Here is a 22840-nt window from a genome sequence, read left to right on the forward strand (position 1 = left end):
GCTCCATTGCAGAAGTATAATACTGCCCATGTGATGTTCAGTACAACCAATTGGCTTCTTCATGATTGTTTGTATGCAGTGACCATACTTAATGTTGCATATGCTTGTGCGTGGCAGCAAGGACAGTGGATCTGGAAGCTCCCCAGAGCAGTAGGGAAAGATGTCTTACAGGTATTGCTGTTCTTTAGATAGTACTTTTGGCGGTCTCCTACGTCAACATGGTAATAGCTTCTTGAGGCGGGGAGAGAGAGCAATCTTGCAGCACCTTCTCTTTCAGTTTGATTATACTTAGGATTAATGACAAATAAATGTTTTCCGTGCCTTAGGAGAGACTAGGTGTGCAAAGATTCAATTAGCATAATATTATTTTGCATGGAAATAGCTTTAATCTTTGAATGCTTTCATTTTTATTAAACCTCAGAGATAGGCTTGCCATTTCCTGTCAAGTCTCCTATCCATTTGTGTTTATGAGTTTCAATAGCTTCTAACTAAGAGAATGGAGCAATATAACTTATCTAGCACACGCACGCACCAAACCGCCCAATTTTGATAATGAATCTGATAAGGGTACAGTGGTACCTCGAGTTACAAATGCCTCAGGTTACAGATTCTTGAGGTTACAAACTCCGCTAATCCGAAGTAGTACCTCTGGTTGAGAACTTTGCCCCAGGATGAGAACGGAAATCGTGTGCCGGCGGCGCAGCAGCAGCAAGGGGCCCCATTAGCAAAAGCACGCCTCTAGTTAAGAACAGAACAAATTAAGTTCATAACTAGAGGTACCACTGTATGTTTCATTTTTAACTCACACAATATTAGCCTTCCTTAGAGCATAATCTCCTACATGGTGCCCATTCTAGTTTTGACCCCATCGTCTTCCCTGCTGAATTCTACAAGGGCAAAACTGAGGCTGTGGGAGGAAGAAACTGATAGGCAGTCAAGGAGCTGTCAGGCGAATACAAATCATTCATAGAGCAGGAAAGAACTTGAGACATGGAATGCAATTAGCTTTTATTCACCGAAAGTAAACAACACAGCAGAGTCCCTGTGGCTAATCTCACCTAGCTTGAAGACATTGCTGGAACTGACCACTGACTCCGTCTTCCCCCTCTAGCCTCTCACTCCTGATCCCTCCCAAGCAGCCGTAGACTGCGGCGAGGGGGTGGACTTCTTCTCTGCGCCTGTCCTGCTTGGCCCGTTGCTTAGCAATGTCCTGGACTCTCCTCGAGCGGAGGGTATCAGAGGGGGAGGAGAGCCAGCAGGACTGGGACTGTCCAGCTCCTGAGCAGCAGGGGCAACCTCTGACCCCTCCCTGTCTGAGTCGGCACTCACACGGAGACTCTCTGCCCCGAACCCTGCCCTGAAAGGGCCTCCTTCTTCTGACGCCACCTCCCTCCCTGATCACTCAGCCCTCCTGCATCTAGCATCTCCCAGCTTGTCCCTTCTGCGAACTGGTCCCCTGTGTCCTACCATCACTGTCCTGGGTCTAGGTCGTCTTCTTCTGTTTCATCCCTGGGGGGGGGGGGGGGGCTGTTGGGCCAGCAATGCCCACTCCCATTCCTCATGCAGCCAGTCCCTGACAGCCACCCTTTGAGCTGGTTGTAAGGAAGAAGGCAGATAGGTGAGGCCAGCTGAGTTTAGTGGGACAGCGCCCCATTTGCTCTAATAGACCAGCTCCTCCCGCTTGGGATTCTGAGTGTCTTCACCACTAGAGATGTCAAATTAGTATAGTGCAGGTAGTACAATAAGCACAGCTTATCTTAGTCACCATAGTGACAGTTTAGGAATGGATCAGTCTGTTGTTACCTTGTATGCATTTGGACTCTACCTTGTTTTTTTAGCCCATTTACAAATTTCACTGTGCCTCCTTCTCTCTCTCTCTCTCTCAATTTGTGTATGTGTTTATTTGTACAGCGCCATCTATGAAGATGGCACTTTGCAAAGAATAGCTTTGACAGGTCGCTACCCTGAGGGGATTACAATCTAAAAATAGACACAAAGGAAACCTGAGGGAAAGGAGAGGGCCATAGAGGCCGGAATAAACAAAGGGAGGATATGTCATTATTTCAGTTACATATACTTCAGTTAGTTATACCTAAAGTAGTGAAATATATATGTATATTTGGGCCGGGGGGCAGGTGGGGTGTGTGTGTGTCTTCCTTTCACAGCTTTGTATCTGATGGAAGTGCAATCTAGTGCATGGACTGCAATATATGCTGCAATATATTTGTTTGCTTTGTCTTTTTTTAATGGGTTGTGTTTTGTTTTTGTGATAAAGAGCCATTTTCCATTTACTTCCTGCTAGTTGAAATGCCCAACACATGAATACGAGCCTATCCCTCTGCATTTAATAACTGAAAGACACGTAACTATAGCAATGTTGATTTGGAATTCAGCGGAACAGCAGTCTTGCCAGCAGGTCAGCAACAGGCCCTGGTTGCCCGCACCCACCCACCCACAAGTATAGAGTGCTTTCGGATAAATACTGCAATTGTTTCATTTTGTTCCCCGCTGTGTGTCATTTGCTGCTGAATCCCCTCATTGCTTCTTCAGCCCACGCTAGATGTGACATGCAGTCTCATGTATCCTTCACCTGACTATTTTTTTTATTTTAAAAACCCCCAAAGCAGCCTTGGGGAGGGTTGTTGCTAATCCTTTCCCCATAGCTATTTTTCTGTTAAAAATCACCCCACTTCCTCCCTCCCTCTCTAGCTTCTGTCCATATAGGGGGAAGCAGATGAAGAAAGCGACTCTTATAACAGAAAACCCAACAAGGCAGGTTTTATATGTTATACAGTCTGCATACATGACTACAGTCTGCATGCAGTGTAGGTCAGTCTTTCCCATATCCTGGACCCAAACTGTTTGGGGCTTTGAACATAGGAAGGGACATAGGAATCTTCCTCATTCCAAGCCAGATTATTTGCTTACTTGTTTGTTTTTGTTTTTGTTTTATAACTTCTTCATTGATACTTATTCGTAGCTATACAAAAATACGAACCCATTACAAAATATCTTTTTTTAAATATAATAGACTAAGATAACCAGATACTTAGTTGGAAAAAGAACAAAGTCAGAAAGAAGAAAAGGCAAGAAAAAGAGAAACCCACTCTCTCTCTCTCACACACACCCACCAAAAAAAAGAAAGAAAGAGAGAAGAGGAGAGAAAAGGGAAAGAAGGGGGGGGGAGAGAACAAAAAAACAACAACCCCAAAATGCGCAAAAGGGTCATTTGTTGATCTAGCTTAATATTGCCCACACGGACTGGCAGCAGCTCTCCAGAGTTTCTGGCAGGGGACATTTCCAGCTGTAGTTGGAGATGCTGGGGATTGCTTCAGGGAGCTTCCACATACAGAGCAGGTTTTCTGCCGCTGCGGTACAGCCCTTCTCCATTATCGGCATGATAACTAGCACCTGGGACTGGGCTTGTAAGCAGGTGGAAAGCCAGTGCAATTGTTAAAGTACTGGTGCCATGAAGTCAGAATATGGGGCTGTTGCATTCAGTACCAAGTAAAACCTCTAGGCACGTTCAAGAGCAGCGCCATGTAATGTGTGTTGGATAAGCTAATCTCAAAATGACAATACAATATTTTGAGCATCCCCACTGAGTTGGGCCTTCCTTTTTACCCCCAATATTTCCATCTTACATAAAACGCTTGTTGGATGTTTAGGTTTGCAGGTTTTTTAATCTGAATACAACTGCATGCTATCTGCATGCACGCTAAGATGTCTGGTTTCTGTGTACAAGATTCCATTACAGGATCAAGGCCCAGTGTATTGTAAAAGTCCACGGTGTTTGCTTATCCATACAGAAATACATAGCTAAATGATAAAGGAAGAATGAGCTATGTCTTTTAATCCATGAATGTAGCCTGCCCCCAGCCACAATGACTCAAGTCCCAATAGGCATCTCCTCTTCTCTAATCTTGGACCATGCTATAAAAGGAACAAACCTCTTGTGCTGCACACTTTCATCATTATTCTTAAGGGATCATGCAGTTGGTCAAGCCTTTCCTATATGTGACTTGCTAGTTGACGGTAACCCTTCTCCTATCCAGACTTGCTAATTGATGATCATCCGATCTTTTCAAAGTTCAATGTATGTCTGTACAAAGACTACCTAATTGCAGCTGGTTACACTAGACAGGGTGGTATGTATTGAGTTTCCCGACAACAACAGCTAATTTCTGGTTAGCTTAAAATGGGTGCTAATCTATCACAATGTTTACTAAGTTACATCCTGTTGCAGGAAGCAATCTGTTGGCAAAACTACCGTGTGGAATTTCAGACTTGGCTGGCAGTTAGGCATGGCATTAATGTCTTTCTTGAATCCCATGATTCAGAACTGCATCAAATCCTTCACTTTGGATTTTTAATTTTTTTTTAAGAAACAAGCCTGGTCGGTGCAGGAAAATAGAAAACCGAATCAGAACACATTAAGCCCTTGATGTCATTGAGGTCACTGGGAATCTTGCTTCTCCTGTAAAATGCCTTCCTCCCTCCAAACAGATGTGAACAGTGCTGTCAAAATGATATTTTCCATTGTACCTGGAACTTCTCAGAGTCTTCACTGCATGCAGTACACTAGAGCAGGGGTGGCAAACCTCTGCTCAGAGGTCAAATGTGGTCTTCCATTCCTCTCACCAGCCCTTGGTACATTCCCACATGACACTCCAGGCCTGACCTGTACCTTCAAGGATCCCCCCCCCCCATGAACTGTGATAATACCTTTCTCGGTTTGAGAGATGAAGGTATGTGGAAACCTCTGGGCTTTGCATGGCTGGAATGCAGCCTGCTGTACAAAGCTAAGAGTCACACTCATTGCTCTGCCTGCCTTGGCCTCTGGCCTCACTCTCCACTTACACGCAGCCCCCAGAAAGATGCCTGCGAGGAAATGCAACCATCTCAGGCTGAAAAAGTTCCCCACCCCAGTGTTAGAGGCAGAGAGCAGGAGACAGAATCACCATCTAAGTAGCAAGAAAGACACATGGGTGGGAGAGGGAATTTGGAGGTGTGTGCAGTGCCAAAATTCAGTGCGCCCTCACCTCTTGTGCTCCATTCTAAATAACAGTCGCAGCATCTCCAAGGCTCTGCGCCCTCCCCTAATTCCATCTCTGATAGCAGAGGAGCAGGAATTCTCAATTTCTATTAAAATCTGAGCCAGAGCAGATCTTTTAGAGCCTCAATTCTCACCTCATATTTAAGCCAAGTATTCCAAGCCAAAAACATTCTTATTTACACAACAAGAAAAATGAAACTGTGCAACACCTGTAATCTCAGAAGTCTCCCTGAACACAGACCACTATTCATTATGTGATTACCTGATCTGCGACCCAACTATTGTTAATTATCTTTAGGATGTTATCCTCTGTGATATTTTAAAGGATCCTTACACAAAAGTTTGAGGAACGTTTTGTTTTTTGTTTTTACAGTGCAGTTGAGTTAGACACATTAAGTAGATAAGAATTACGTTTGGATAAACAATGGAGTTAAGAAGTAAAAGAGCAAAAGTACAACGTTTGAAGGCACCTTTGCACCAGCGATACCTTCCATCTTAATAGACATCATAATGACTTTCCATTAAATATTTCCCATCTTGATGCATGGATGGCTCACTGAGAAGGCTGTGTGATTAATTTTAAACAACGATGCATGTAAATTGCTTCCCTTTCTTTCCAGCTAATTTAAATGGTGTGCTGTTTTAGAGTTCATTCAGTATGAGATTTCAGTTTCTGCTGCATCCCCTCACCCCAGTGCACACACACTGCTCAGGATAACGCAAGTATTTAAGAAGAACTTGTTCCTGGTCACTTCCTAACCTTCTACTTCCTATGGGTGGGCAAATGGATACTTTGGGTCATTGAACCTACATCTGTACTTAATAAAGTTTAGCTCCTGCTGCTTGTTCAATTTCTAATGACAGTTACATCTGAGGGTGTGTACTTAAATTAACACCAGAGCAGTGAGTTGGTTTGGTGGTGGTGGTGTTTTAAAAAAGAGCCAAAATGCTATAGTTTCAAGTACATTTTTTGTACGTACATATCGGGGCAAGAATGCTCACACAAGCTGTGTGTACCCATCACATCAGATTTCAACTTTACCAACAGTGCAATCCTATACAAGCAGTGGTCAGTCCTACGCAGGTCTGAAAAAGAAAAAAAGTAGTAAGCCTATTTTGCAAGATTTGGGGATTTGGGGAGAAGAGGGGATGAACTGACATTGACAAAGCTAAACTAGTGTAAAACCCAACTATTTGTTTAGATTGCTGGAACTGTATACTGTAATTTTGGAACATTTTCCATACATAAAGGCAATGGAGGCTGGTGCATCTGCATGAATGGGCACTGTCCCACCAGCCTGAGCCTGCCACCACCACCTGTCTACCTTCCTCCTTAAGACCAGTCAATGGGATGGCACTGACTCCCAGCTTCTTACTTTTCCTTCTCCTCCGTCTCAGTGTTGCCCTTGTAGGATTCAGCACGGAGGAGGACGGGGACAAAACCTGAATAGCAAATGGATAATAGTTGAATTTTGGATTTTTAATGTATTTCTAAAATAAGACTGGACACTGCAAGCTCCAAACTGTTTAAGCCAACCTACAGGCAAAATAATTCCCTCTCCCTTCAAAGGAATGGTTTTTGAATTATTACAGTTTTGCTTCCATAACTGTATTGCCTGGGTGTGGGTTGCTGACTAGGCAAAAGAGCCAAGTTTAAGCATTATGCTCTTGCTTGCAGTATATCAGGGCACCAGCACTCCTCTTTTTGTATTATCTTTAATATTTTTATTGTGCTTGCATGATTTCTGACAGTAATGTAGCCATATCAGAACAGGATATTGCCTTTCAGTCTGTTTAGGTTGCTAAAGACTTTGACCTATCTGCTTATGAAGTTCCTCCCTGGTTTAGAGGAGCAGCTATCTCTGTTTTCTAGATCAGTACTGGAAAATTATGAACTGTGAAGCAGTGTTACATTGCATTATGTACGAGAAAATCCCTTTTAATTAGACTCTGTGTACTCTGAAGTCACCACATCATAATGCATAAGATTAGTGAAACCAAATTCAGCATTGCCTTGTTCTTTGTAATGCAATCTGCCATTCTGTGCTTCCTTTGCACAGTTATGTATTTTTACACTTTTCCATACTGCAAAAATGGATATGATGAAAGCTGCGACCCACCATGTAAACTTTAAGCACATTATGTTTTGGCTGTGTGTTGCATTTTGTTTGAAATGTTGGTCATTTTAAGCCACTGCTCGGTCATATGAAACAAATCGGATGTCTTTGCTGCCCTTTCATGACTCCCCAAATCTGCTGCCTGAGGTGGCCAGCTTACTCTGCCTAATGGTAGGGTCGGCCCTGGTGGCTCTCCTCCATGAGGATAAAACAAGGACACCTTATGTGCTACCATGGGTAATACAAACAATATACAGCTGTTGCGCTTAAGTCCTGCTTGCGGGGTTCTCATGGGCATCTGCTTGGCCACTGTGGGAAACAGAATTCTGGACTAGACAGAGCATTGATCTCTTGCTCTCCCTTTCTAATGTTGATGGGTACAAATCTTAAGATTTATGAGCAAACCGAGCTGAGAACTCGTGACAGATGCTGGAGTCCAAAGCTGCATTTCTCTGTAAGGGAGAAGGATGTGCGTATTAGGAAAGTGATTGACTGAATCCTCCAGCCATTTACTTAGTGTGAGCGGAAATCCGTTTGCTTGGAGTTCTCGAGGAGTCTTTAATCCATAATGAAATGGAGGGTCGTAAGAATTATCAGTAAATGATTTCAACATCAGTAGAATTTAATAATTTCTTAGATTCCCTCCTCCCACCACAAAGAACTTATAGCTTGACCAATGAACCCCACAGCCAATGGGAAGCAAGACTGGGCTGTTTGATAGATAGACCTGGCTGAGTCCCCTTCTTCCTTTGCCTGCTGAAAACTACCATATGGCCTAGATAAACAGCTTGCCCGTTTAGACAGCAACATAATATGCCTGGTACATGATGAAACACCCACTCCCTGCTGAGAAATTAAAGCTGAAGTCAGCTTTCCTCAGCTGGAAGGATATAATTCATTACAGCCTATAATTTGAATTCTGCACCAGATGACAGAAAAGGCCTGGGTTCGCTTGGAGGAGGCAGGACAATAAATACATACCTTCCCGCAGAAAAATGTATAGCAGTCTGGCCAATCCATATAGAAGCATAGAGTTGGAAGGGAACCCAAGGGTCATCTAATTCAACCCCCCCTGCAATGCAGGAATCTGGGATAAAATACAACTACTCCCTATGTTTCATTTATATCCTGCCTTTATTCTAATGAGATCAGAGCAGTCTATGTGGTCTTTACCCTACTTTGATCTTACAGCAACCCTGTTAGATAGGTAACTCTATGAGTTTAATGCCTGAGGGGGATTGGAACATGGATCTTTCCAGTCCTAGTCCAGGCACCACACCACAGCAGCTCTGTAACACCCAAGAGGGAGGGGGAAACAAAAAAGAATTGTCCGTGCCATTATTTATTGGTAAGCTTTGCAATGATCTGTGACAAACAGATTTTAGGGCTCAGGTGTTCCTTAAATATCATTATGGAGTAATTGCCAGTTGCATGGACTGAGCTGGCGTTTGTAGAGTGTCTTTGGCTGATATGACCACTAGGACCAGGGCTGATGGACATTCAATATGTTTCTCCTTATACAAAGCTTTAAAATTAATAGCTCCATGCACTTTTTTAGTTCTTCATTTGTGCTTGTGCCATAACTGTGGTCTTTTAGCAAAGGGCAGCATATAAATTTTATAATAAAGAAATAAACGGAATTACAGGATTTTTAAGGGTGATTTCTGTTGGCTTAGCAGTGGAGGCTGGTCCATAAAGGCCCTACCAACCCCAGTCTGTTCTCAGCTAGCCCCCATTGGCCTGCCTTCCTCCTTGGAACTAGTCTAAGGGATGGTGCTCCTTCTTGTTAGTTTCAGTATTGCCCTTGCCATACTCAATATAGAGGAAGATGGGGACAGAATTAGTTTCTGCCCCTCAGATTTCCATTCATGATTTGTAGATGCCTCTCTAGAAGTCCTACCCTCTTACTGAAAGTCTTGACACAGGCTTAGCTGAACGCTAATTCTGCATTCCAAAGGCATTACGACTGAATTTGCTTTGGAGATATGTGATGCCATCTGTTTTAGGGGCAGCACAAATCATGACCCCCCCCCCTTTTAATTAAACCTGTAATTGTCATTATGCAGTTTGGCCTGAGGAAATAAACTGGTGCTTTTTAGCGTTGCCTTGCTGCCTTCAGATGGTTCTCTTCCCATTAGGAAAGTGATCAACCTTCTTGTTTTTTAAAAGCAGTTTTCAGGAGTTGTTCATAAAGACCAAGTAACTTAGAAAATAAATAAATCTGCCATTGAATGATGCTAGTGCATAATTTTTAATTGGAGCTTAGCTAAATTTTGGTGTCTTTCAGTTTTAGTGTCAGGTGTTGCATGTTCAGCAAAGGAGACTCTTGAATGAAACAGCTAAGTAAAACATGCAAACATGAAAATCTGAGTTGTGAAAATGCAAAGAGAGAGAGAGCGCACCAAGAGACTGCATTCCTAAGGTAGTTCACAGAGCACAGCTAACAGGAGCCACTGAACCTTTTGAGGCAGGCCACTGTGCAGCCCCTGCAATTTGTAAGACCAATGTAATCAAGCTCTATCCCACCCAACTGAGATGAAATGCAAGCCAAAATGTATTCCATCCATATACTCTGAATCTTTCTTCCCCCATCCCAGTCCATGTTATCTATCAGCCAGGTGGTGGACCAGTCAGATAGCCATGTGCCCTACTTTACAGTCCTCTGCTTGGAGAGCTCTGTTTGAAGGAATCTTCTATATAAAGACTCATAAGAAGGGTGAATATAGAATCATAGGATTGTAGAGCTGGAAGGGACCACAAGGGTCATCTAGTCCAGCCCCCTGCAATGCAGGAATCTTTTGCCCACCATGGGGCTTGAACCCACAACCCTGTGGTTAAGAGCCTCATGCTCCACTAGCTGAGCTACCTGGGCCCTTGAAGTTGCCTATCAACAACTAGCAGGCTGAGCAGCCACAAGTATCACTGGATCACAGCCTTCCCCACTGCAGTGAGATATATTTCTATTTAACTTACAGCCATCATTTCTAAATTTGCATTTATACATGTAATCTAACATACGTACATGTTGGGGTTTTTAAAATATATATATATATCTCTGTCCTCATTTGTCCTCTCTTTTGGTGATGCGTCAGTGGCCATCCTATTTGCCAGTTGCATGGACTGAGCTGGCCTTTGTAGAGTGTCTAGCAGGGCTGTGTCTCAGCTTTAGCTCAGTTGCGAAGCTCTGTTAAGGATTGTGTGACACCCTCCTTTCCAGGCCTCAAGAGCTTCTCTGAGCTGCACCTTCTGGGCTGACTCAGGACCACACAGTTTTCTGGAACCTTTACAAAAAGAAACTACTCTTGGTGCTTTCCTCCTGCTTCCTTCTGGCGTACAGGACTTGGATGAGAAATAGACATAGTGCCAGGTGGGCAACTGAGAGCACAAATGCACACACAAACAGAAGTGTGTTTCCCCAATAGCAAAAAATAAATAAAGCAAAAGCTCGGCTCAAATTTTAATGAGAGTTGCATAGTTGATCTTTTAATTGGGCCAGGATAAAAAAAGAAAGCTGGAAATACAGTCGTACCTTGAGTTACAGCCGCTTCAGGTTGCGTCTTTTCGGGTTGCGGACTGCCGAAACCCGAAAGTACAGGAATGAGTTACTTCCAGGTTTCGGCAGTTGCGCATGCGCAGAAGCGCTAAATCGCAACCCGCACGTGTGCAGACGTGGGTTGTGAACGCTGCGGGTTGCAAATGTGAATGGATCACGTTTGCAACCCAAGCATCCGCTGTATAATCAAATAATACAGACCTAGAGGTCTAGGTAACCTGGTCATTTTCCTGGCTAGTCCTCTTCACTCAGGATGTACCAAACCTTGTGCAAACACAGAAATCTGCCTTATACTAAGTCTATGTAGCTTAGTATGGTCTGCACGGACTGGCAGTGGTAGGATTCTTTCTGTCCTGCCTGGAGATTCCCGGGGATTGAACCTGGAAGCTTCTACATGCAAGCAGATGCTCTACCAGTGAGCTGTGATCCTCCTCCTTTAATTCTGCAGACCTTTAATTCTGAAGTAGCTATAAAAGAGCAGGTGAGGCACGAAATGCAACACAAGACTCAAAAACCAATCCGTCAGGCATGAATCACTGTAGTAAATTACAGTTCTCTGTGCAGCACAATAAGCACCCGTTGGATAAAAGTCAGATTTGCTTCAGTTTAACATGGGGAATTCCAGTACATCTCTCTTTAAAAGATTCCCCCTTCCAAACGAAAGAATGAACTCAGAATGCAGAGATAAGGGCAAAATAAGAGACTGAGGGGAAAATATTTTACATACCTTCTGAGAACCTTCTTCTAGCATGCTAAAATAGCATTGTAAAATTGTCCTAACTGGGTATAATGATTAGTAGGCAAAACTGAAATGAAATGAAGGCAGCTCAGAGAAGGTGTGTGATTAAATAGCGACAATATTTATTAGTTACACAGCATATTTTTAAAATCAGGTGTTCTAACTAAATTTTAAACAAAAGACACTGCTCTCCAGTCTTGTAAGGGGGGGAAAGACATTTAAAAAGTGGTGCAACAAAATTGAAAGAATGGCCTCTTTAAATGATAATGTGAAATGCTTTGCACTCTTCACCATGTCATGAGCCAATCCTGCTGCTTCTGTGGGCCCTCCTGCTCATTCTGCTGAAGGGAACCCTAGACCCCTCCCCAAAAGCACCTTTGACTCGCCAGATGTTATTGGACCTCCATCAGCCCCTGCCAGCAAAGCCATTGGTCAGGAATCCAGGCAGAATATCTAGAGGACTATAGGCTCTCCATACTTTCATTGGACCTAAAATGTAACATAATGGATCATCTAAATATTTAAGATAATTTTATATTTCTCATTTGAATCTTCTGTCTCGTCTAGCATTCACACTCATTGCTTATTTTTATTTATTTCTATTTATATACCTCAAAATCATAAACTATCTAGTTGGCGTACAACATTTAAACATTAAAGACCGTTGAAAATGATATGGACAATCATTAAGGTGATTGGCTAATCAAAAATACACACAGATGTCCTTCTTTCAGAATGCTCGTTATCCACAAATTCTAGTGTGTGTGTGTGTGTGTGTGTGTGTGTGAGAGAGAGAGAGAGAGAGAGAGAGAGAAATTCACCCCTAATTGGTTTTTGGTTTTTTTAAGAACCATGCAATGCCTTTTACTAAGCTGTCAGATAAGATTGATGAGAGCTCCTCCTCATTTAAATCTCTCCTACGAGACACCTGAATTTTCCACTAGGATTTATAAATGAAGCCAATCAGATTCTGCCTCTGGGTGGTTTAAAGGTCAATTGTGGTTATATGGATTGGGCCCAAAGGAAGAGGGCAAGTGAATCGGTGAGCCCTCTGAAAGCCACCAAGGTCCCACAAAAACCTGGAGCTGGCGCTGATGCCAACAGACACACCCAAGGAATCTCTGGAATTTTTTTTCAACCACCTACTAATCACAATTCCAGCCACAGATTGTGCTCCCAGAGTAGCCAATCCCGGAAGATAACAACCAGCAAGTGTAGATAGTCAAATGGGATCCTTGCACCATGCAACCCTGTGCAAATGTCTCCCACAAACACACAGAGCGCACGACCAGGTGCCTTCATGGAACTATGGGTAGGAAGTCTACAAAGAGAACTCTGAATTTGAATCCACTTAGGAACAACACGTCCATTCAGGGGGGGAAATAAAAATAAATTAAACCATGGACTCTTGTATTGATATCTTTGTGAAGGGAGCCAGCATTTTTGCAGAGGAAAATGGTGTGAGCCAATGACTAAGGACAAATGAATGTTACAATGTTACAGCTCAGAAAATTACATGAGGGCAGATGTCCAGTGTTCTCTGTTGACTCTATTGACTTAGTGTTATAACACCATCTATTTTGCAGGTATAATGTCACTCTGTTGTCAGGGGCAAGATCAACTCCTGAGCGATCGCAGAATTTTGGCCAGTTTATCATCTTTCTTGACAAGAGTCCCTCCAATATTATTTCAACTGAGCATGTGTGTGTGTGTTTTCAAGCATTGTGTGTTCCACCTGGACAAAGGGGTTTAGAAGCAATTGTATCCCTCTATCAGGAACACAGCTCAAGGATATAGGATTGCTCTGTTAGACATATATAGTAGCTATTTTAGTTAGTTAACCACTTCCAGGATATCAATTGCTTGTGATTTAACTTTTGGGGGGGATCAAACTTTTAAGAGGTTTCATAGGAAAGTGGAAAGATTTCTATATGAATTCCAGAAGTTCCCTTCCTCTCTTGCAATGTTTCCTCCCCCCCCTCCAGAACCAGAGGGTGGCCATTAATATCACACAGAATTATATTGGTCCCATGGGATCAAGTTTCCTGCAAGAAATGGCACAGGGCTCATGAGCCAATGGTTCTTCACAGCACTGTTTCAGTTCAGGCATTCCCAAAGTGATAGTAAATGATAACCTCAAGTTAATTTAGTGTGATCCTCATATTAACGATTCACAAAATTATATATATATCCTCTTTCGCTCTGTTGATGAAGCTGTGTGCACAGGGACTTGTTAATAAACTGTTCTAAGCAGGGTTTGCCTCTACCAGAGTGGTATTCAAATGTGGCAGCGGGGTTCCAATTTTGAAAATTTCATTTGGATGCCATCTCTAGCTAATAATGTGATTGCTAGCATTTGGGAATGTCTCTGTATTGCTAACTGAATCCTTATTTTTAATATACAGTAAGTATGCTAATCACAACTGGGTCCAGCTTTGCAAATACTGGAAATGTGTGTCCTTTGGAGGGAGATGTGGTGGGTGTCCATCTTCAGAACACAGTGGCTCCTAATTTCCCTCCTACAAATGGAATGGAGTTCAAGTCCTTGGAAGAGGGCTTCCCCTCCTGCCTTGCAGTCATGCTGCAACCTTGAAATCTGCTGCTGGGGGTTGGGGAAACCTTGAGAATAGTGTGGGAAATGGTGCTAGCAGGAAGAAGGAGTTCGAGGAAGAAGGAGTTCGAGGAAATAAGCCTCCCTTCAATGAGTTAAGTCCCAAGGCAATAGAATCACAAGGGCAACACATGAGGGAGACACACATTTCTCCATTGACCCACCCCAGAGCAATGAAGCCTGGGGCAAAAGCACCTGTGTCCCATCTCCCAACGCGTTGTTCATGTGTATGGAGCACATGAAGAGGTGTGTGATTGGTGGGGCAGACTCTTGAGGGAGGGAGCATGTTAGCTTCCTTTATGACAACGCAAGGATGGCAGTGACAAAAGGAACATCCACCTAGAGCAGCAAAATAGGCTGAGCGCAGTATGGGATCTGCATCTACTGAGAGAGGTTGGTAAGAAAAAAGCTTGGAGACTTCTGATTTAGTGCAGGTACTAAATATCTTGATTTCCATGCAGGCATTTTATTTTATCAAAATGTTGTACTTTGCTGTTTCTATACAAGGGTATTGATGGGGAAGATGTGGCTCGACTACAACTCCCATCATCCCTGAGCATTGGGCCTGGCTGGTTGGGGCTGGTGGGAACTGGAGTCCAACAACGTCTGAAGGGCCACACATTCCTAGCCCTGTTCTGGGGTAAAAATATATAATGTCTTTATACAGGCAACCCAGTTGCTTTCTGAGTCATCATGCATGATGGCCCATTTTACCTGCTTTTCCAGCCACTTCTGGGTAGTCACAATGCATGCGTGTGTGGTTGTGCATCAACTGGACATGTGTAAATTGCCTAGATTGAAATGGCAGGAAGTAAACCTAACGAAATGAGCCGGAGTGAAGAGGCACGAGGTGCTTACAAAACTGCAGGAAATATTGGAGCTGGGTTTGAATTGCTGCTGTCCTCCCCACCTCTGCCGCTCACTCATCACTTACCTTTTTAAACCATTTCATCTCTTTTCCTTCCTGTGTTTTGTTCTTTCCTTTATCCCAGAAATCTGCCTTTTGACCAAGGGCCGCCGCACTGCCAGTGTGAGAGCCGACACATACTGCCGCCTGTATTCTCTCTCTGTGGACAACTTCAACGAGGTTCTGGAGGAATACCCCATGATGAGAAGAGCCTTTGAAACAGTAGCCATTGACAGGCTGGATAGGATAGGTATGTTTTTGGTGTTTTCCCCCCTTTTTCTGTTCATATAGCACCAGCCACAGAAGTATTTGTCTTTTAGGTCAAGAAAACTAAAACATTGTGCTCTACTAACGTAGTGGTATCTTTCAAGGTATGGAGGGATAAATAACTACAGTAAATAAATGCAAAAATAAGGGCCAACCCAAGACATTTTGCTGCCTGAGGACAAGATGGCTTCCCCCTACACTGCACCTGAGGGGAGCAGAAGTTAGTTTGCTTAGTGGGGTAAAGGCAGACTGTGTGGCACACGCACAAACACACCTCTGTCCTCTTCGCACTTCGCTACCGCTCCCCAACTTCCCAGCATGTGCTATCTGAGGCAGATGCCTCTCTGTCAAATAATAGGGCCAACCCAGTAATGATAACCCTTTGAAGAAGACTGGGCATGATAGCATGTGTATATATGTGTGAGGAGGAGGGAAGGAAGCAAAGCCACACTTTTCTGCATGTTAAAAGCTCCCCATCCCCAGGACTGTTTTGGCTGCCATACCCTGGAACAGAGCCTCTGAAGCTCCAAGGTCGGGTCAGAAGAGGAATCCACCAAACTCAGATTTCTAAGCAGGCACAACTGATTCAAGCTGGGCAGATCATGACTCAAATCAGATCATGGGTTCACTTCAGAATCCACTGTTCTGAGGGCCCCTCTATGAAGCAGTCCAAGAGGTTGCAGTGTGGTCTCCATTCCTCCAAAATTTATTTCTTTCCACATAGTCTGGAGTGGCTAGCATTTGCTGCTGCTTGTTGTTGTATACCGTGAATACAATACAGCAAGTCCCCTGGGGAGCAGTAGGACCTAATGACATTCTGTTGCTTTCAGAAGGAATTATAAGGAAGTTTTCATGGCTGCCACCATGTAAACACAAATGGTGGTGGGTTACCTGTTTTTAAAGTTTAAAAGAAAGAAGTATATTTTAGATCAATGGAGCACCCTTGGAAGTACTTTTAAAAAAACCACCTTTGTGTTTCCTTGTGGATTTTTAATAATTTTCCCTTTAAAAATCCACATGGAAATGGGATGGGCTTAGTTCTGTCCCCATGGAGAACTGATGTGGACCAGACTTTAATGGGTCCATCCATCCCTACTCCAGGGCGACATGAATTACTACTTTGTTCAACATTGCTTAGTTTGCATACTTCAGTTTGCACAAATGAGTCATCCGTTGTAATGGGTGAAATAGGAGAAACCGGCAGCTCTCTGCGTCTGCAGCACCTGCACCCCCTAGTCCTGCGGTACATGACTCTCCCCACATGTTTGCATGTTGCAGTGGAAACTTGAAAACAACGAAGGACAGCTCACTTGCTTTCAGATCTTCTTGTGACATATAAAAGAGTCTTGCTGAATCTTAACCGTTTGAGTTTTTGCAGAATCTCTAAAACATTTTGCAAGGGCAAGAGTAGCATGCAAGAAGCATTGGAGACACTAGGAGAGGTAAGGGTGAGAATAAGGAAGGTACAGTCTTTTGCATGACTCCAGATATATGCAAAGTTGGTGCCAGGCCCACAGCAAAATGTAGCAAGTACCAAAGTCTGGGGGCCACACCACTGTCCCACAGAGCTCTGAGAGCAGCCTTTCAGGTATTTTAGACCCAATTAATTTAAAGCTTTATATGTCAAAATTAAGACCTTGAATTGGGCCCAGAAGCAAAGAGGTACCTAGTGCCGTTCTCGCAATATGAGTTCTGTTGGCCATTCCAGTCTGGTTGCTGCATTCTGTACAAGCTGCAGTTTCCGAGTCTCTCTCCTCCCCACCCCCGTGCATTGCAATAGTCCAGTCTGGAGGTTACCAGAGCTTGGGTCACTGTTGCCGAGTCATTTCTCTCCAGGAAAGGTCGTAGCTGGCGAACTAGCTGTAGCTGGAAGTTGGTGCTCCGAGGCCACCTCGAATGACAATGCTGGATCCAGGAGCACCCCCAAACTATGAACCTGCCCTTTCCCAGGGGAGAGCAACCCTAGGACAGGACACCTCTCCACTTCCCGGACTCAAGAACTCGGCACACAATACCTCCATCTTGGCTGGATTCAATTTCCATTTATTGGCGCCCATCCACACCATAACCACCTCTAGGCTCTGGTCCAGAACTCAACAGCTTCTGATTCAGATGGAACAGAGAGATAGAGCTGGGTGCCATCAGCATACTGATGACATCTCACTTCAAATCCCCTGATGAAATCTCCCAGGAGCTTCATATAGATGTCAGACAACATGGGTGACAAGATGGAGCCCTGTAGGACACCACAGGTCAATTCCCATGGCGCCGAACAGTGGCTCCCAATTGTCACCGCTGGACACAGCCCCATAGGTAGGAGCAGAATCACTGCAATGCAGTGCAGCGCATGCTAAGTTTTATGAGAGTGTCATGATTATTCTGCTGTCTTTTGCCATTCTTATTGTTTTTCCGTTCCTTTTATACACCACTTTGATTCCTTTTAATAGTAAGGTGGCTTATAAATGTTTTAAATAAAGAGCCACGGGTACTGCAGAGAAGTGGCCAAAATCAAATATTAATACTTTTAAAACCTAAAAAAAATTAATGCAGCCCACTATCCCATTCCATTCCATTAAATGGCCATGTTGATTTATGAATAAGAGATGTGTTGCTATAAAAGAGAAAGTGTAAGTGAAATTTAAGTAATCTGAGGCTCTCACATATCCCCTGAGAATCTAAGTTTGGAAGTCATGCTTATTATTGTTTATTAATCATGTATAGAGGCTGTCAGCAGCATTCTTGGGAAAGGTCATTATTGCACAGATAGTGAGTGGGGGGGGGGTCTCTGAGTCTGTGAGCCAAAATGATAGGACCATATTTGTGTATGGCTTGGATTTAGTGAATTATGGCTGAGCCTAGTGAATACAGTATCAAGGCTGTTTTTAAGTTGGCAAACATGGCAGACCTGTGCAGTACGTCACCTACAGAGATTTGTCAGAAATAATCTTCAAACCACCACAGGATCAGCATCATGGAGACAATCAGACAGGCCAAATGTTGAGCTGGAAATTCCCCATTTCGCTATCCTCAAATTATCCATATGATCACCAACGTTCATAGACATGTACCAACCCCCCCTCCACCTGTAGGAGTTATTATTAGTATTATTATCATTTATTGCAATTGGTGGGCTACTTCTTTTTTATATAACAAAAAGTAACCCAAAGCAACTTACAAAAATAGCACAAAGGTTGAAATGCATATAAAAACCAAAACAAACTGAAAACCCTAAAACACTGCATTCTTGGCAGTGGATTGCCCTCCCTTCAGATGTTAAGGAGATAAAGAACTACACAACTTTTAGAAGATATCTGAAGGCAATCCTGTATAGGGAAGTTTTTAATGTTTGATGTTTTATATGTGCTGGAAGCCTCCCAGAGTGGCTGGGGCAACCCGGCTAGATGGGCAGGGTATAAATAATAAAATTATTATTAATTATCATTACTAAAAAGGCAGGTCTAACGCATCCCAGCCGCTGAAAGGAGGCCACAAAAATCGAAAACCCTCCAGTTTAAGGGATGAAAGCCTAGGTAAACAGAAAGATTTTTTCCAGTGGTGGCGCCTGGAATGCCTCCCTGGGGAGAGCATTTCATAAGCAGGGCTCATTCTCATGTTGCCAGCCTCCGAACCACCCTTGAAGGGGGCATGGAGAGAAGGCCCTCAGGTGCTGAATGTATCTTCAGTTTCCAAAGCAGTGTTGTTTATTCAAACTGCAGATTAATTCAGGCGATTGCTGCAAATGCATTCAAATGTATGAGATTTTGCTCTGCTGTTTAGACTGAAGCTGTAGGGCGTTGTTTCAAGAGTCATGCAAGTTGTTTTTGAGGCCTGTAGACTTACTTTGGGGGCAGTGGATGATATAGATCTCACGTTCCACAGCACCCAAACCAAGTATAGTCAGTTTGCATGCTGTGACTTGTGTTACACAACCAGGTACTACATAATATCCCCTGAGTTCATATTAGTTCACAGCCATTTGGAAAGATTACTACTCTCAATCTGGTGGTCACTACTTAAGCAATGTTTAATAATTAGTTCCAGGAAATGTGTTAAATGGACACATGTATTTATAACTTACATAACACATTGGGCATTTCAAAAATTAGGGCAGCTCAACAAGGAGAGAGAGAGAGAGAGAGAGAGAGAGAGAGACTCTTTTAACACAACCTAGTTACTTCATTTCCTTTCCTTTCCACTGCTGGCAACCTGTCATGATTGGATTGCAAAGTATATTTGCACGTTAAGAGTCAAACCAGTCCCCACAATAATAGGAGTAAAATGCAGAAGTATTAGCAGGCATTAGCCTTTATCGTTAACAAATAATAAAATGCTCATCACGATGGTGGTCAGTGTGTTAAGTGGTTTTTTGGGGAAGGGATTGCGAACCACGGCTCATAGGATGCTGCAAATCCATGCAAATATTCATGCAACATTTCACAGGATGCTGAGCAAATCAGACGTTGGCATTGTTTGGATTCTGGTGCACCATTTTTATTTCAGCAAGCATTTCCGGAACATTCTTTTTTATCTGGCCACTTTTAATACTCTGCTTTATTTTATGACGTATGTTGTTTTGTATTTTATTTTGTTGTAAGTTTCTTAGAGATTTATGGTTATAGGTGATCCATAAGTAAGTGTCTGCTCGCCATGTGCAAAATTGGCTGTGCATTCATGCTCACTTGTGCACACACAAACACAAACCCTTGTCAGCGAGGGCAAGACAGGTTTTTGCTTTCATTTCATGTGCATCATGCCTGTGATTAGTAGTATTATGAACAGCATCATCAACTTATTAATTTCCTTGTAAACAGCCATCTTAAGGAAATTGACACATAAGATAATTAAAAGCAGTTAACATAGTGTCTTTATATGCACTATGGGGCACTATGGGGCATGACGCTGTCATCACAGCAGTGACCCATGTTCCTTAAAAGTGGGGATTAATAACTATTAGACATGAACATCTGTGTTAGGAGGCAGCATGCCACTGAATCATAGTTGCTGGGAAGGAAAGGCAAGAGGAGTCTATTGCCTTCGCACTGTGTTTGTGGGTTTCCCAGGAACCTGAACTGTAGAAGTGAATGGTTGCAATTTCCTATGGGGGAAAGTGAAAGGATGTAATGGAAGACACGAGTGGGAAGGGGCCTAACCTGCCCTGTAGTGATGATCCCAGTTACTCTAGCATCTGAGAATTGTGCTTATTCCCATTTTGGATAGCCTCATCTATCTGCCTGATCACCCCTTATGTTATTTTTCTTATAGTGTGACGTAATCTGAGGAATATATAAAAAAAAGAATGTGGCTGATGTTAAGTCTTTTGGCTATTTTAACCATTTCCCTTATTGCCTTGATGCAAGAGACAGACAGACAGCTAGATAGATATGGTATGATCTGCCTGGTGACCAGAGAGATGCTAACTTGCATGCTATGTTGTGTCCGTTTCGCCCACAAAGGAAAGAAGAATTCGCTTCTGCTGCAAAAATTCCAAAAAGATCTCAATACTGGTGTCTTCAACAACCAGGAGAGCGAAATTTTGAAACAGATAGTGAAACACGACCGAGAGATGGTGCAGGCAGTCGGGCCGGCAAATCTGCAGCAAATGCCAGCACTGAATTCGAGTCCTTTGACCACTGCCCCCTCGATGCAGATGAGGACTCAATCCCCGCCTGTGTATTCTGTGATGAGCCTGAATTCTCCGACGCCGAGCACACAGACGCCTCAGCAAGCTGCCGTTTTCTCCCCCTGCTCCTACCCTTCCGCAGTCTGCAGCCCACCGGTACAAAGCCCTCTAGCCGGCCGAACTTTTCAGTATGCAACGCCTACAGCTTCGCAGTTGTCGCTGCTGCAGCAGCAACAGCAGCAACTGCAGCAGCAGCAACAGCAGCAGCAAATGCCTAGTGGGTCACAGAAGAGTGAAGTCCACAAGAGTACGCAAGCTCTTCACAATGCTAGTCTGACAAGAGAGGTGAGACCCCTCTCTGCCTCACAGCCTTCATTACCCCACGAGGTTTCCACTATGATTTCTAGACCTCACCCGACAGTGGGAGAATCTTTAGCCTCCATTCCACAGCCCGTCTCCGGTTTCCAAAGCACAGGCATCCAGGCTGGGAGCAAAGGCACTGTCCCCCAAAGAGTGGCCCTCTTCCGCCAGATGTCTTCAGGAGCAATTCCACCTACGCGAGGGCCCACGCCACCAGCTGCCACGCTGCAAAGGGATTCTTCCGCAGTCTTAAGCACGGAACTAGAGGGCGATAAACCGCGGTTTGCTTCAAACTTATGATTCATGCAGACTTCAAATAAGCGGAGACTGACATAAAACTGAGATCACTCCCAGGATTTCCAATAGATCCCAGCTGTCTACAATGAAAAGGAGCACTTTGGACAAAATGAACCCTTGAATGTATGGAGAGAGACAGAGAGTCAGATGGACATCAGAGAGAGAGAGAGAGAGAGAGAGAGAGAGAGAGAGAGAGAGGAGAGAAATCCAAAATGGCCTCTCATGTCTTCCTTTCTTAGAAATTGTTAAAATGAGTCTAAAAACAGTGGTTGTAATGTTATTTATTTTTAACCTGGTTAGAAAAATGAAGAGATTTCCTGTTTTTATTCTACATTAAAAGGCAGTATTAATAATTCCAGGAACTAAGCCACACAGAAATAGTAATAACAATAATACTAATAAAAATCCATACATAATGCACCCATTAGCTTGGAATTCGCAAACAGTAGTTTTTAACTTTTCTTAAACAAAAATAATTGAGACACATTTCCCATTTTAGAGGTCCAGATTACTTTTTGGTGCTTTTACATCCAGGTTTTCGAGTGAAGGATCAATGAAATTCTTCCTGTATACAGAAAAAGGTCTAGCAGTACTGCTTGTTTTGGATGAAATCTAACCTCAGAATCATTCTCCTCTTTCTGAAAGCTGGGTGGACTTCTATCTTCATATTGGGGGGTAAAATTAGTGGAGACTCATTAATCTTACTGTAAATAACTTTTTAGACCCAAATAACAACAACAACAAAAATAGCTCCTGTGTGGTGTACCATTGCAAAGTATTTGTTTAGAAATTTAGTTTGCAACTCTTCACGCCAAAATATAAAAAAAATAAATTTTACGAAATATAAAATGCAACACAACTGTAATGCAATGGCTTGAGACCTACAATGCTCCTTTTACATGCAGTGTTTTTATGCAAAATTATATGCTTGATCCTGCTCTGTGTACTTCACCAATACCATCACCTATTTCTTCATTGCCCTAGGTGGTGTCTGAAAATATTCCACGCATGCTTGGATTCTTATTTTTTTTAGCAGAAAACAAACCAAAAAAAAAAAAGGAACAACAAAAGCACCCTGCACCCTGGTACAACTCATCGCTTCAGTCAGCCGTTTTAGGGAAAAGCCCAAATGTGTCTTTTTAAAACTTGGAAAATGATAAATGTGAATGGATGGTTTCTGCATTTCATTTCCTATAATGCTGACTTCAAATCTGTAGTTAATAACTAAAAGTGAATTTGTTTTGATTTTTTGAATGAATTATTTTGTCAATCACTGCTTCGGTTAGGCTTTCAGGTGTGTTCTCTGTCCTCAC

The 22840-nt window shown here is 43.1% G+C and overlaps 1 protein-coding gene across 1 annotated transcript in view; it reads left to right on the top strand.

Annotated features, from left to right (window-relative positions):
* The window catches only part of HCN1 (hyperpolarization activated cyclic nucleotide gated potassium channel 1), a 179441-nt gene extending 157167 nt beyond the window's left edge, over positions 1 to 22274 (top strand). Inside the window, exons 7-8 of the mRNA XM_083402775.1 lie at positions 15069 to 15233; positions 20704 to 22274. Coding sequence (XP_083258901.1) covers positions 15069 to 15233; positions 20704 to 21530 — 992 coding nt within the window. The 3' untranslated portion in view covers positions 21531 to 22274. The remainder of the gene's footprint in view (positions 1 to 15068; positions 15234 to 20703) is intronic.
* Positions 22275 to 22840: the final 566 nt, after the last annotated feature.

This window comes from Podarcis tiliguerta (genome assembly GCF_965153285.1).
Source record: "Podarcis tiliguerta genome assembly, chromosome: 11".
Taxonomy (NCBI): Eukaryota; Metazoa; Chordata; class Lepidosauria; order Squamata; family Lacertidae; genus Podarcis; species Podarcis tiliguerta.